This window comes from Mus musculus, chromosome 12 (assembly GCF_000001635.26).
Source record: "Mus musculus strain C57BL/6J chromosome 12, GRCm38.p6 C57BL/6J".
Lineage (NCBI taxonomy): Eukaryota > Metazoa > Chordata > Mammalia > Rodentia > Muridae > Mus > Mus musculus.
Window position 1 is genome coordinate 115,245,097 of NC_000078.6, and position 16,744 is coordinate 115,261,840.

The following is a 16,744-nucleotide window of genomic DNA, read 5'->3' on the forward strand; positions in this document are numbered from 1 at the left end:
ACCTGCACCAAGTGGGAAACATTAACCTCAGAGGATGACTTATGGACTTCAATTCTCAGGAATTTAACTGATGTCGCTAAGCTTGTCAGTAGACATGTCTCCCTGCTCAGTCATTTCGAGGTCTCTCATATGGTAATTTTCTCTGGTTTGATTTATGTGCATCCATTCTGCTAAACATAGCTACTTAGAGTTCATGTGTGCACTAAGAACAGGTAAGTCCCAAGAGATAAGATTTCATGTCCTATAACCCCATCCTTTGTGTATTACATTCTTTTTCATGTTTTATGATGGTCTTTGATTCTTGGGTGAGAGGTTGATATCATTGAATCAGCTGTTGCTGAATACTCTGTCAATCATTCTCAATACTTTGACCACTCATGAATGCCTGTGTCAATCTTTACACAGAGCACATATGAGCCTCTGTGATCAAGGCTCGGAAAATATACTGGGTATGAACATAAATGTTTATAAGGCAGTTTAGCAACATGACCATTACCAATACAACTGAGATCTGCTGGCATCTATACGATCTCTAAACATTGGCTTTATTCACACTTACCTGGGATGAAGACATTCTTATGAAAATTGGCCAAAAATATAATAAATAAAATTATGTTGTTTCCCAGCAATAACCCTCTAGCTCATCTACTCAAATGATTCTACATCTTATTGTAGGATACTCATACAGTCATGGATATTTGTACATATACAAAATGAATATTGCTCAATGATAAAACATGAATTATCTGATCTATAAGTATATGGAAATGGAAAATATATACCCAACATTTCTCCCATGTCCATGAGACAAGTGCTTCATGTTCTCATTCATAAGTATTCCAAGATTTCCATATTGTGTTTCATGTATTTATTTGTAGAAGCTTAGAAACTTGAATTGGGCCTTTAGACTATGAGGAATTTACAAAGATGATATACTAAAATAGAGAAGAAAATTGAGAGTAAAACATTTTAAAATTGATCAGATTATAAGAGCCAGAGTGGTTGCAGGACTCCAAGGAAAGAGTATCTTCTAGACACAATTTTACTCATGCACATATGGATTCACAGAAACTGTGACTGCAGGCCCAGAGCCTGAATCTAGCAACACAGTTAAAATCCCCAAGTTGGGAGAAGGAAATGGACACAGGATCTCAGCACTATTCAAGAAGAATTGTGACTAACACTCACATGTAAAGGAATAATTAGTTTTCTCCAGTGCAGTCTCACAGGGGATGTTAAGCACAATTAAACATGAGGACATTCTTAGCAGTTAATAGCCAAAAAATGAACTAAATGGTATTTGTGCATATATTATTTCTAATAATACCTTGTTCAACCCCTTTTATATGACTTACATTTTGCTTATATATCATGGCTACAGAGTTGTGATTTTATTGCACTCTCTTCTCTCTCTCTCTCTCTGCTTGCTCTGTGTTTGTTGTTTATTGTTTTATTTCAGTTTGTTTTCAATCCCCCTTTAAATTTCCTTCTGTTTTTTGTTTGTTTGTTTGTTTTTTCATTCAGAAAGAACAAAGGTGTGTACTTGTATGAATTCATGGTAGGAAGGATCTGGAAATAGTTGGGAATGGCAAAATCAGTTATTAGAATAAATTGTATCACTTTTTTAAAATGTTATTAAAAACAAATGTCATAAATCTGTGAACTGTTTAACAAAGCATGTTTACTGTGTTTGAGTATGGAGATATCATGTGTTAATCACGACACTGCAAATCAGTTAGTACACTTAATAAAACAAACAAACAACAAAAACAACCACAACAACAACAAAAACACAGAGAACAGAGTCCCCTCTATATCCTTCTCATCTCTCTATGGAAATTCATGGCCTCATTGTACCATCTGCTGGTCATGAGCTCCCTTGAAAATGGTTTCTTCATGGCTTAACTGAAGTTGCATTGTCTGGCTCTGGCTTAAGAAAAAACTTATCCAGGCTTGGGAGATGGCTCAGCGGTTAAGAGCACTGACTGCTCTTCCAGAGGTCCTGAGTTCAATTCCCAGCAACGACATGGCAGCTCACAACCACCTGTAATATGATCAGATGCCCTCTTCTGGTGTGTCTGAAAACAGCAACAGTGTATTCATAGACATAAAATACATAAATAATTCTTTAAAAAAAACTTTCAGAATAGCATTTGAAATATATATAAAGTAAATATCAAATAAATAAATAAATACATAAATAACTTCTCCATGTAACTTCAGTGTTTACAGAGTTACACTGAAGAAAGAAATTGCTTTAGTTTACCTGGGGGTGATGATTTATGCCTCAGCGATTTTCAGTTGTGCCAATACTGCTATAATGTCCCTCTTGAAATCAGGTTCATGCTTGCTGGCAGTTGGATCCAGCTCTTGCAGTTCCCATTTCTAAAACCACAATACCAGTAGATAGCAGGCTCTCCCCTGATGTCATAAGACTACACCTGGGTCAGAGCACTGGTGTTCAGACGTAAATCACTCACGCTACTTTGTTTAGTAGACATGGTGAAAATAATTACACAATAATGGTACACAGAAGTGAAGCTATACATATAAACAACTAAAATGTTGAAGCAGCTCAGGACCTGGCTGGACTCTAAGTTGAAACAGTTTTGAAATTACTGTATTAACAAAATGAAAAATTAGTTAACACTCTTATCGATGATGAAAAAGAACCATCGAGATGGCAGGCCTGACTCCTAGAGATATGCAATGAGAATCACTCCATGATGTGTCAGTACTGCACATGGTCATTGTACAAAAGACTCTTAGGTGCTATAATTAACACAACAAAACCTGAATAAAGCAAGTCAGTCAAAATTAAATCTTGTGAATAAGTGAAATAGCTGTGTAGCAAATGTGTTTATTTGTAAGTTTAACCATGTAATTTTGATTTTTGGATCAGCATAGTAGAATGTGAACTTAGATTTCATATATTGCCTCTCAGATTATCACATCCAACTTCATGCATGTGTTCTCTGCTTTCTCCACTAAACAAAGTGTAACCATAATTTTAAAATGTTACAACATAATGCTGAGGGAATTCCAAAAACACAAACAAAGTTTTGAATATGTTGGCATTTGATAATTGGTGATGAAAACATGTTCACTTTTTCTTTGGAAAATTCTAGGTGTTGCTTATTACTAGAGAATGAAATATATATATGTGTTTGTGTGTGTGTGTGTCTGTGTGTGTGTGTGTGTGTGTGTGTGTGTGTGTGTCTGTGTGTGTGTAGCATTGATTGGACTCTCTATATTGTTAGTTAATGAAATAAAAGTGTTCAGTTAGTCCAAAAGATTTATTGGAAATTTCCAAAGAAAATCAGAAAGCTATAATGAGGTATATATGATCCTGATATATTTCATATATAAATAAAAATATAAAAGAATAAGCAAAATCATTCTGATAAATAAAGGAACAATTTTACATGTGATTAGAATTTTCATGGAAATAAATATTTCACAATGTGCAAAATTTACCCATAATTTCTGCTCTTTCATTTCTTGACTGTCCCATTTTTCTATTATGCTAAACACTCTTGTTTATACACTATAATGCACTGAAATACATAATTGTATATAAGAATGCAATATTGGGGAACTGCTAATGAGATGCTCATATGATGTTTGCACATATTCATTAATACAGTTAATACATTGGAAAGTTCATGTCATTAACATATCTGTGGCTGAGGATTCTGTAATCATTCTCACCACTTTGACAACTCTTGAATGTCTGCATCAATCATTACACATTGAACACAGGAGCTTCTTGGTCAAGGCTGAGAGTACAGTAATCTATTGTATGAACGTAAGTATTTATATCACATTTTGACATCTTGAACTTCAACAATAGAACTAGGATAAACTAGGGCCTCTGTCAACTCAGGCCATGGGCTTTTGACCATGTTTATTTCGGAGAGGTCTTTCCTATGCAATATACCACAAATACAATCAGAAAAGAGTTAAGAGTCATGCACTAACTAATAGGTATATCTTACCTGAAGCCTGATATTTTACACTATATGGTTAGGCACACTGTTGTCTTTGTACTTCTTTTAAACTGAAACATTGTTCTCTACAAAAACAACAAACAAAAACAAAAACTTTGTAGCAAGTAGAATATCCTGGTGAGCAGAAGGTTGGTTTCTCTCTGTCCTGTACCATAGTACATATCTAAGAGTGAAATGCATGATAAAACTGGATAAGAACAAAACCTATAGATACAGCACATGTTGGCAAGGAAAACAATCCCCCATTGATGCTTGGAGTGAAAACTTGAACAACCACTCTGGAAAACCTTCTTGGGATTTCTCAGAAAATTAGGAATATTTCTACATGAAGACCTAGCTGTAATACTGTTGGGCATATACACCAAAACTCTCCACTATGTAAATGGATTTGTATTCTACTATGTTCATAGCAGCTCTATTTGTAATAGCCAGAAGCTAGAAAAACTTAGTCACCACTCATCCTGAGAATGGATACAAAAATGTGGTTCATTTACACAATAAAATACTGCTCAGCCATTAAAGGCAGGGACATATTGAATTTTGCAAGCAAGTAGATGGAACTAGAAAATATCGCACTTGAATCTGTTGCTGCATTTTTTAGGTTTTCCATTTTCAGGATTCTATCAGTTTGTGTTTACTTTATTGCATCTATTTCCATTTTTATGTATTACATCATTTTAGTTATTGCCTTCACCTGTTTAATTGTATTTTCCTGTATGTCTTTAAGGGATTGATTTGTTTCCTCTTCAAGTCCTCTGTCTATTCAATTGTATTTTCCTGTATTTCTTAATGGATTTATGCATTTCCTATTTAAAGGCCCCCACCATCTTTGTAAGACTGTATTTAAGGTAAATCTCTTGTGTTTTGATTGTGTTAGGATATTCAGGAAATGCTGTTGTTGGTTACCTATGCTTTGGAGGTGTCATGTTGACCTCCCTCATGTTTGTGTTCTTTCTTATGTATTTAGCCATATAAACCACACTGGTCCTAGATATTCTTGTTTTAGTCAGTTTTAGGAGGAAGAATAAGGTCGATGGTCCTTGTATGGAGTCCTCTAATGGATATCCTTGGTTTGTGTGGTTTCACACCTTCAGTTCTGTATGATTCAGATCCAATGGATGTGCGCAGAGAGGTGTCAGGAGAATGCATGACCTGATATATGGGGGTGACCTTTGCTGTGACAAACTACTTTGGGGATATGGAACCTGAAAAGTCCAACTCCTACATCCAGAAAGAACCCCAGTGGAGCAATAGAGATATCAACTGACCCACAAAACATTCAACCCCAAATTTTCCTATCTACAAGAAATGCAGGGACAAAGTTGGAGCAGAAACTGTGTGAATGGCCAACCAACTGGCCAAACTTGAGACCCATCCCATGGGCAAAAAGCAATCCCTGACACTATTAATGAAATCCTGTTATGCTTGCAGATAGGTGCTTCTTATAACTATCCTCTGAGAGACTCCACCCAGCATCTGACTGAAACAGATACAGAGAGGCTCATAGCCAAACACTGAATGGACCTATGGGAGTCTTATGGAAGAGTTGGGAGGAGGGAGGAATTGGGAGAAGATAGGAACACAAAAGGAAGACCCATAGTGTCACCTAACCTGTACACTTGATTTAGTGTGAGAGAACTGCCAAGTGTACAGGTTAGTTGACACTGTGGGTTTTCCTTTGGAATTCCTATTCCCTACAAATCCCTCAATTCTTCTCCCAACACTTCCATAAGACACCCATAGTTCCATCCAATGTGTGGTTTTGGGTCTTTCTGCAATTGATTCAGTCAGCTGCTGGATAGTAATTGAAAGAGATAAAGAGACGGAAAATGATTCTTATTTTTATATTTTAGTTTGTGTTTGATTGAAGTGTGAGAGAAAGAAAGGGTACTGAATTTTTCCTGCCTATAAGAAATGCCGGTACGAAGACAGAGCAGAGACTGTGGGAATGGCCAACCAAATGGCCAAAGTTGAGACCCATCTCATGGGAAAGCAACAATCTCTGACACTATTAATGACACCCTATTATGCCTGCAGATATGTGCTTCTCATAACTATCCTCTGAGAGTCTCTACCTAGGGCATGAAGTTAGGTTGGTATCAAAGGAATGATGATCTATGAGGAGTTGGGGAAAAGAAAAATGTCCTCTGAATGTACTGTTTATATTATTTTTCAATAAACAAAGGTAATTTAAACTGAACAAACTGGGATCAAAAGCCCTAAATCTTGTGTACTTCTGATTTTTCTATAAATTAGAACATCATGGAAAGACAAATATGTTCATTTATTTCTGGAATGCTCATGCAGAACTTGGTTGTTCAGTTTCCAGTAATTTCTGGTCAGTTTCCTGTTACTCTATTGACCCTTCTCTTATAATTTCTCTCTTCCTGCACTGCAAATAATAAAGTAAGAGTCTGTGGAGAACATTACATGATTTGCTGCTCAGACATTTTCTGAGACATTTACAGAGTTAGAGCAATGTTCACTTCCACACATAATCAAATATAACCACAGCCAGACAAGTCTATGTTACTGACAGCAAAAATGATATATCAGCTTCCATCACCTTATTGGTCCCTGTCCTCTATCACATCATCAAGACAGGAGAAGAAGTCACCAGGCAGGTGCTGAGGAAAAAGCAGGCCAGGACTGAAGTAGAGGTAACTAAAAAACTATTTGGCAGAACATAAGATTGATATGGATTGATTAATTTAATTTATAAGAGCTAGTTGGGAACAAGGGTAATTTAAGGATTAAAGTTATAATAATAATTAATACAAGTCTTGATGTTTTTATTCAGAGCTGGGTCAGGCATAGTAAAACTATATGCTTATACCCATGTTGGTGTCAATGTGAGCACAAAATTATACCCATAATTGGGTCAATAATTTTGGAGCAGAAGTGTTTGATCACACAATCAATATCTAATTTCTAGGGAACTGGAATTGTGAAATGGTGCCCAGCCTCTTAGGTGGTGTTCATAGCCATCAAATATAGTCACTTCCAAAAGAACTGCTACGAGTTTGTGATCAATGAAAATATGGCACAACCAGAGGAGAAGGGAAAAAAATCATCCAATGTGCAAAGGAAAAATAGAAAAATGATATAAACCAATATGTCCATTTATTTATGGAAAGCTTCTGTATAGACATTGCACCAGACCAGCAAGTATAGTGATCTTCATTTTAGTTTAACATAGGAGAATACACTCATATTACCTATATATAATTTTATGGAACCTGGATATTTGTGAATTGATTACATTACAAGAGGAAGATGTCTCTGTAAATCCACACTACTTAAGTAGGCATGCAATCAGGTGCACAGCAACCTATATGAGCCATCAGTATCCCATATACTGGAGTATGAAGTTCAGCAGTATAGACATTACCCAGCACAACAAGGGTTCTGAAATGCCAAGGTAAAACAATCTGGCATCCTGGATTGCAGGTATAAATGTTCCTTTATAGTCAGAACTCATTGATATCCTGGGATGCTGCCATGTGAACTGACAATTCATAGAACACCACATGGTTTCTAACCAATTAAAGAAGACTGAACACGCATTCAACTGGTCTTCCTCCTTCTATCCTGCAATATTTGTTGCACCCAATTTGTGAACCCGATGTTAGAACACAATATACTTTAATAATCTGCATTGATGTTCTATTATTGTTGTTTAAATATGAGTGGCTATACTTCAGATATTAAATAAGCATGATTACATATCCCTACACAGTGCTCTTGGTTTCTCTCATCATGGGGACAATAGTCCATATTTGATCTTCATTAGTTAAACATCAACTTCACAAATGCTTTACTAACACATTTCCTGCCTAGAAATAAGAGATCACTGGATTAGAAAGGAACACAGGTAGAGATAAAGTTTTCTAAGCACACATATTCTCCACCCATAGGATCCTGTGAGTGAGGTTCCCTCTCTCCTCCCATCTCATTAAATGCACAGAAATGTAGTATGGTAAACAGATTTAGTTGCACAATACATTTGCTTGATTTCTATTTCCTTCTCAATGTGACTTGTTTTAATTGCTACATTTTCAGAGTGTTACTCTAGTTCCTCCTGTTCCTATTGACTCCTGTTTGTGAGAGTCCCAGGATTTCATCCATGGATACAGGGGGTGATGAATATTCCCTTAAGACTCACCGTTGCTCTTCTTTCTTCAGCTGCTCTGGTCCAGTTACAGCCTCATGAATACAACAAACACTCTGATCTCTCCTGTTTACACCTTACTACAAATGGGAACTGCCAGAGATTGATCCAATTGCCATGAGGAAAGAACATGACTTTGAGAGGATCATTGATGATAATGTAGAAACAAATACCATAGATCTTCTATCAGTAAACAAGAGCAATTTCTCCATACAGCTAAGCCCTGCCAACACTGGAGTTGCAAGAATATGTTACTGCTCCAGACAGATTGGGCAAACTCAAGTAAAACCACAACATATCTACCTGCAGGGCTGGAGAGATGGCTCAGTGGTTAAGATCACTGACTTTTCTTCCAGAGGTCTTGAGTTAAATTCCTAGGAACCACGTGGTGGCTCACAGCCCATCTATAATGGGGTCTGGTATCCTATTCTGGTGTTTCTAAAGAGAGCAATAGTGTCCTTATATACATTAAATAAATAAATAGATAGGTAGATAGATAGATAGATAGATAGATAGATAGATAGATAGATGATAAATAGATAGATAGATAGATAGATGATAGATAGATAGATAGATCGATAGATAGATAGATAGATAGATAGATAGATGATAGATATTTCTTTAAAAAATTATTGCTTATAAAATGAAATCTACCCCAAGGTGAGTTGAGGACCAGCAGTGGTTAGAATGGGGCTAAGAATTCCAGTATTGAGTAGTTGGTATGGAAAGAACTATGTATTCTCTGTGATTGTCTTTTTTGAGTCTATTAACTTGACTTGTACCTGTTGTGATTCAGATATAATGATTTTTTTTCAAACTCAGTGAAGATTCCTTGTTAAGCTCTTCAAGAAATTATATTTTCTGTTTATTTGATTTTGTATATTTTTGAAAAAAAAGTAATAAATGTATTCACATAACTGAATCCCTCCCCAAATTTATGACATCTATTTTCTCATAAAATCAACTATACAGCTTTTTATTCTCTCTGGAAAAAGGAAAATATGGAATGAAAATTAAAGAGGGATTAAAAACATTTCAATAAACTAGAAATATACACATGTGCGCACACACACAAAGAGACACACTCAAACACAAATGAAAACCCATAAAACTATACCTTTGCAAACATAATATGTAGACAAATAACAAGTTGAAAAACCACACAAACTGATATGAGAATAGATATCTACAACAATATTGTTGAGTTCATTTTGTGTTGGCCTTCTTTTGTAGGACATGTGTCTATCCTTAAGCATGGTTAGTAAATCCAATAATTCTTCATTGGAGAAAGCTAATTTTTCCTTTGCATGTGAGGGTCAATTTCAGAAACTTCTTGTTTAAAGGTGAGAACTTGTGGCCGTGTCCTTCTCTCAACACTGGGTTTCCATTTGAATTGAGTCTGTGCATACGCTGTGCATGCTGTCTCAGTCTCTGTAGGTTCATATATGCATGAGTCCTGTTATGTCTGGAAGATAGTTTCTTTAGAGTCATCCCACTCTTTTGGCTCTTATAATCTGTTCAGTATTTAAATTCTTTCTCAAAAAAGATGTTCATTATGGAGTTATTATGAAAACTAGAGCAACTGAAATACCTCATATTTTTTGGCACCTATGAGGACTCTCTGACCATTAACTCACAGTGACTGGCACTGACAGTTTCAGTTAATAACTCCTGTCTTCTGGGATTTACACTGTCTATACATGTAGGTACCACTGTTCAAATATACCTAAGTCAAAATAAAACACAAAGTTTATACCTGTGCTTTCTACTAAGCTTTCTGCAAACATGTATCTCATATAACTCTAGATCATTACAAAACCTAGATCACTGAGACCATACTAATAACAAAACTGCAAGTCTTTTCTGCATATCACAAGTTTTTCATAAATTTTCATTGAATTTATTATTGTTGATAAAAATACTTTATCAGCAGTTCCATAAATGGTATGATAACCTTAACGTTAAATTACTCCACCAACAAAAAAATATTCCCAAATGTATACTAGGCCTCTATTAACTGTTCATTATTTCTCCACAGTTTGTCATAGAATCAAAATTGTAATTATTTTCTCTTTTAATTTAGTAATACTTTCTTTTACTCCTACAATCCCTTTGTTTTTATGTTTTTGTTTTTCTTATATAAAATGAACCTAGATTTCATCTTACCTTTCTCATAACACTTAACTTTGATTTATCCTACACCATTGTCTTATTCTCCATTTATCAACACCACTTCACATTTTAAACATTCTGTGACATCTCTCTGCATTCATTTTATCTCTGTTTCATTTTGTCATCTTTACGACCCTAGTGGTTCTTTTTGTTTTTGTTGTTGTTGTTGTTGTTGTTGTTGTTGTTGCAGCTGCTGCTACTGCTGCTGCTGTTGTTGTTGTTGTTGTTGTTGTTGTTGTTCTTCTTCTTCTTCTTCTTCTTCTTCTTCTTCTTCTTCTTCTTCTTCTTCTTCTCCTTCTCCTTCTCCTTCTCCTTCTCCTTCTCCTTCTCCTTCTCCTTCTTCTCCTCCTCCTCCTTCTCCTCCTCCTCTTTCTCCTCCATTACCACCTTCTCCTCTTCCTCCTCTTTCTCTTTTTCCTCTCATTCATCCTCTTCTTCACTCTCATTCTTAACAGTTTTTCCTATTTTATTGAAAAGGGTTTTGTTTTTGTTTTTGTTTTTTGTTTTTTTTTGTTATTTGTTTGTTTGTTTGTTTTTGTTTTGGTTTTTTTTTTTGGTCAAACAATATATCCTGAGTAGATTTTGGTTCCTTCCTGCTACTCAGATTTCCTCCATGCCTCTCTCAACTTCTCTGGATATCCTCACGTTCTATCTCTCAGTAGAAAAGAACAGGCTTCTAAGAGATAGCAATGAAACTTGAAAAAAATAAAATACACTAAAATAAAGAAATACTTATTAGGTTGAAGTTGGACACAGAAAGCAAACAAAAGGGAAATATACCAAACAACAGACCAAGAGTCAGAAACCTATTACATTTCACAGTAATGTTCAAGAGCCACATTAAAAAATACTTAGGTAATTATATATCTATATCTATATCTACATCTATAACTGTGATGAACATGTACATGTATACAAATATATTATATACATGTGTTACTCTCTTGGTTTCTACAAATTTAACACCCAATTAAAATATTTAAATGAACAAACTATATTGAAGAAAGCATTAGCATTTGTTATATGGACTCAGGTGACCCCTTTCATAATATTTTTTTGGTCTATTCAATACTCTGAGTAGTCTTTCATTTTCTATACACCCCACGTTATCAATATCTATTTCTCTTTTGTTACAAATCTAGGTGGATTCCATTTCCCTGTTGGTGTGAATGGAGCAACAATAAAGATAGATGTGTAAATGTCTCTGTAATAATATAGAGTTATTTGAGGACATGCCTGTGTGGGATATAGCTGGGGCACAACACGATTTTGTTTACTATTATTGGTGACATTTTCAAACTGATTTCCGAAGTCACTACATTAGTTTACACTCACATCAAAAACAAGAAAGACATAGGCACTACCTGCTAATGTGGTTAATAAAGAAAGAGAGAGTCCACTGAAGAAGATGAATTGTCCATTGTAAATGAGTACCAGTCACAGATAGTAGTCTGAGCACATGTACTCTTTGCCTTCTTGGGGCCCCATTGGCTTCAACAGATCTAGGTTCTATGCTTCTTTCCATGCTTTATGTGAGTCAATAGTGCATCAGTTGTATTGTATCTGAATGAGCCTGTTCCATTAGAGTCATCCATTTTCTCTGGATCTTACAAACTTCATTTACAATGGTCCATTACTTCTGGGAGGAATGTTTGATGAGAACAAAACATTTAGTGCCAGTGGTCTACAAATTACACATTTCTGGTTCTCTCTTGCCTCCCATCTACTGTAAAACGTGTCTCTGATGATGAATAGATGAGTTACTGGTTTAAGTATATAGTTATGTAAATAAAAATAAGTTTTTGGATATGTTGCTCTACCAGAACCGTGGCATATGATTATCCCTTAGTGTCATGGCCTACCCAGTTTCAGTTTCTTGGCAATTTTAGCAGAGTCAGCCATGGCAAACCCTAACCCTAATCCTAACCCTAAACCTAACCATAATCATAATTCCATAAGCCTTAAATTACATCAAAGAATAAATGATTAATCCCCCAATGTTTGTGACACTATTGAATAAGCATAACCCACAGGCAGATAACTATTGTAGACAACAGGGTTTATAGCTAGAGTGATTATTACCTTTCTCATCCAATAACATACAAAGTACCTCCAGTACTATGGACACTAATCAATAGGAATGAAACTTACACTTGGGGAAAAGCACAACTTCTGTGTTCAGTGAGATATATAGGTGCTGTCTTGAACCATATGGTGTTAAAGTTAGTTTGTAGAAAGAAACAAATAGACTTCAAAACAGCCTGAGTCATTTGAGAGTATCTGTGAACACTCTTTTTTTCAATGACTCAATTTGAGAATACACATCCAGTAATTCCCATCTTCAGCTGTTTACTGAAGTTGAAAATTACAATAATTTGGAGTATTCTACTGTGGGAATTTGAAGTCTAAAACTGAGTGAAACTATAGCTCTGACCCACCTGGTGTAGGCACCAAACCTCCATCGGCTTTAAAAGCAAAACACAGACAGAATCAATTATGAACACATTAATAGGGACCTACAGTGAATAACAGGAAGAGGGCTCTTGACCTAAGAGCAAACAGGAAACCACAGAGGTCAGAGGAAATCTGTGGCCATACCCTCTTGTAATATAAAAGAAAGAAACACAACTGAGAATCAGCCTGAAATAATGTACAGATGAAAACTGAGGCTGTGTCAATGTGCTCTGTGAGCACAGTAGTATGTGGCAGAATCTTCAGTGTCCTCACTGGTGATCTTGAGGAAAACATGGTTGTTGGAGGTATCCTTGGAGATTGTGGTTCGACTCTTCAGAGATGGGTTATAGAGCTTACTATCATCTGACCCAATTTGTGCCAGCCACTCCAAACCCTTCCCTAAAGGCTGACGCATCCAGCTCACTGCCATACCTTAAGTCCTAAATGAAAACCCAGAGAAAGAACAAGTCAGACTTAGGGTCTGGGACGGCTGCAATATTCCAGGGCCAGACTCTTTCAGAATAACCTGGGACAGGACATCTGTGGGTGTTGGAGAGCCGTGCCTCCAGCAATCGCGTGCCTGCCACCAGCAATTGCTGTGGAGTGCCGTGCTGCAAGCAATCGCCATTATAGGCCTCTGGCCTCTGCTGTGCATAACTAGTAAACAAACCTTGTACACAGGTGTGAGAGTGAACTCACTCCTAGTCACTCCCATTCTCAGAGCGTAATAGTGGGGTGATGGGCAAACAACCAATCAGGAGATGTCACGCCATATCAGGTGCTGAAACGTCACGCTGCAGGCTATATAAGTGGCGACATTTCCCCGGTTTGGGGTCTTCCTGAAGAAGTAAACAATAAAGCTTTTGCCGTGGAAGATTCCAATTTGTTGCATCTTTCTTGCCGGTCGAGTGGGACACAATATGTGTGAAAAAGAAAACAGAAAAGATAAGTTTGGAACAAGTGAGGATAAAAGAGTTCATCCCTTAGGGAAGCCTTGGCACTCACATGCAGGGATAATCAGCAGCAGGAATGAGGAAGTAAACCTGTCCATATATGCACACTAGTGAGTACACAGGCCCAGCTTTGGATTTTCAACCCAAGGCTGAGTGGATCAAGGAGAGATTTGCATTCTGACCCCAAGTGCTGCCTCTGATGGTATACTTAAGTTTTAGGAATCAAGAGGTATCAGTCTATGATGTGAGATGCAGGAGCCCTCAAGAGAGTTCATTTCATCTTCCCACAAAGAGTATGTAACACACAAGACCAAGTTCCTCAGTACACAACTCTGCTTATGAGTGGTGTTGGGATGCAGTAGAGTTGAGAGAGACCCTCATTCTAATACAAAGGGCCCAGACTCTGTTCACTCATCTAGGAATCACTTCCCTATGATTTTCCATGGAGGACAGATGAGACTCAAAGTGGAGATTTATTCCTACCTTGACGACACTCTGTGTGAGTCTTAACACTATATAGTTTTCCACAAAATTGATACAGTAATTATATATATCTTGCATAATGTAAGAGTATATACCATCTAAAGGCTGGCAACTGTGAAAACTATAATTCCATGAAAAAAAGTGATTTACTTGACATTATTGATATGTCAAGTTCCTGGCTCACGTATTTGAGATTTCCATCTATTCAATACTCAATAGCTTCTTCATTATATTGACCTATATTTGTGATTACTTTAAAATCAACAGCAGAAAACATGAACTGTAAGCAGGGAGAAGTTTATTCAATTCTCTACGTTGTGGATGATCTTGGAAGAAGGCACAGTGGGCAGAGGCTTCTTGAAGGCACAGCACACAAGCTTAGAGTATTGTTCCACTACATTCAGAAATGTTAAAACACAATGCATTTTTCTTTGTTCTTATCATTATTGATGTTTTAGGACTTAGAGAGAATAAGATTTGTCTAATGTGATCAACTTTATGTAGTGTTTTTTGGCATGAACATGATTAAATATACAGAAAAACAGCTTGAATAGATGACTGATTTCATTAAAGAAGTTTACACCAAAAACAATCAAATTCCTTTTATGAGTAAAGCATCTTCATATTTTCATATGTTTGAAAGATAAAAATATCAAGGTATGTCCAAGCCATAAAATAAGATCAATGCACAAAGTTGTATCAACACAAGAAAGAGAAAACAATCCCAGAATGCTGAGTGTCATCTGAGGACTTGAACCCTTAAGACCTGAACTAACACTTAGGTTCCTTCTCCAGGGAGTTGTCAATGACAACTAAAATGACTTTTTATTTAATTAAAATGACTTTTTATCTATGAGTAAATTATGTATCTTGAAATAGAAGAATTTCTGTCATTGTCTCCATGAGACTCAAAGATTATCATATACATCCTCATCAGGGATGAAGGGCCTACAGAAGGCAAAGATTTTGGGATGAATGTCAGAGAGGCTGGATGAAGGGACCATAGTGCCAGAAAAACAAGTATTGCTGAATCCTAAATATAGGAAAGTCAGACAAGAGACGCTTCAAAAGACTGACTATCATATCAAACCAAGATCACAGATGTTGAATTTCACATGCTTTGTCTATGAATGGCATAAAAATGTGATATTGTCTTAAGTCTGAGATATAAGCTACAATTGAATAATACATTTTTCCTAAGTTTTCCAGATGTTCTTGAAATAAATCTGGGTCCAAGTCCATAAACGTACAGAGATATGGACAACATGGGACAAAGATTTAAATACAGAAATATAATCAAACAAGATTTTATACAAATTTATACATAAAGCATGCTGCCACTTAGGGCTCAAAATTGCAACATATTTCTCTAAATTTGGGTCACATTAACTCATTAACTTAGATTATTTCACTGATACACTTTACAGCTTACAAAATCCCTGTTCTTAGGTATACTTGGCTAGAGAGCTCATTTTCAACTCAGAGTGTTTATGTATTTCTAATCAGTGCCATAAGCATTGCTGTGTCTCAATGTTCATCACAAGGACATGTGAGGGGAAATAATAGCAATGCAGACTGAACATGTAATGGAAAAGGTGGAACTTCCAATCCATCCTATAGAATCACTCAAGCACTTGGATTGAAAATGACTGTGATATCATGGGATTCATTTGAGAAAGGCATGTTATATATTGATGTTGTAAGTAAACGGATTCCAATATGCACAGAGTACAGCAGCAACCAGACATTCCTTTTTAATGATGTGTAAAATATGCTACCAGAGATAGGATCTAATCTCATGGGGTGCAAATGGCATCCAGGCAGGGAAAAGAAAATGAGTCCCTTCACAGAAACTATTAAGAATCTCAGGTGTGCAGGTCAGTGGTGGCACATGCCTTAAACCCAAGCACTTGGGAGGCAGAGGCAGGCAGATTTCTGAGTTCGAGGCCAACCTGGTCTACCTAGTGAGTTCCAGGACAGCAAGGACTACACAGAGAAAGCCTGCCTTAAAAAAATCTCAGGTCTATCCCCATTAGGCTGGAATTCTAAAATTCTAACGGTAGAAAATCTGTTTGTTTGTTTGTTTGGTTGGTTGGTTGGTTGGTTGGTTGGATATTTTTTTGTTTTGTTTTGTTTTGTTTTGTTTTGTTTTTTTTTGTTTTTTTTATTGTTTTTTTTTTTTTTGGCTTTTCGAGGCAGGGTTTCTCTGTGTAGCCCTGGCTGTCCTGGAACTCACTCTGTAGACCAGTCTGGCCTCTAACTCAGAAATTCCCCTGCCTCTGCCTCCCAAGTGCTTGGATTAAAGGCAAGCACCACCATGCCTGGTGGACAACCTGTTCTTAACAAGCTAATTAAATATTCTGAAAGTAAATCTGAAAAGTAGGATGCATTTAGCACAAACATGGAACATCACATCAGACTGAAGGACACTCATCCAAAAACACAAGACTGGAGAGTGAAGAAGCATGTGCCAGGAGTGCGGTAAACTGGTAAAGGAGGCC

At 36.5% G+C, this 16,744-nt stretch overlaps 1 pseudogene and 1 further gene; both read right to left on the reverse strand.

Moving 5' to 3' along the window:
* The window catches only part of Igh (immunoglobulin heavy chain complex), a 2,751,187-nt gene that overhangs the window by 1,986,329 nt on the left and 748,114 nt on the right, over positions 1-16,744 (reverse strand).
* On the reverse strand, positions 13,043-13,336 carry Ighv8-7 (immunoglobulin heavy variable V8-7; annotated as a pseudogene). The gene is given in 1 exon segment: positions 13,043-13,336. A coding segment is annotated over 1 exon segment (294 nt).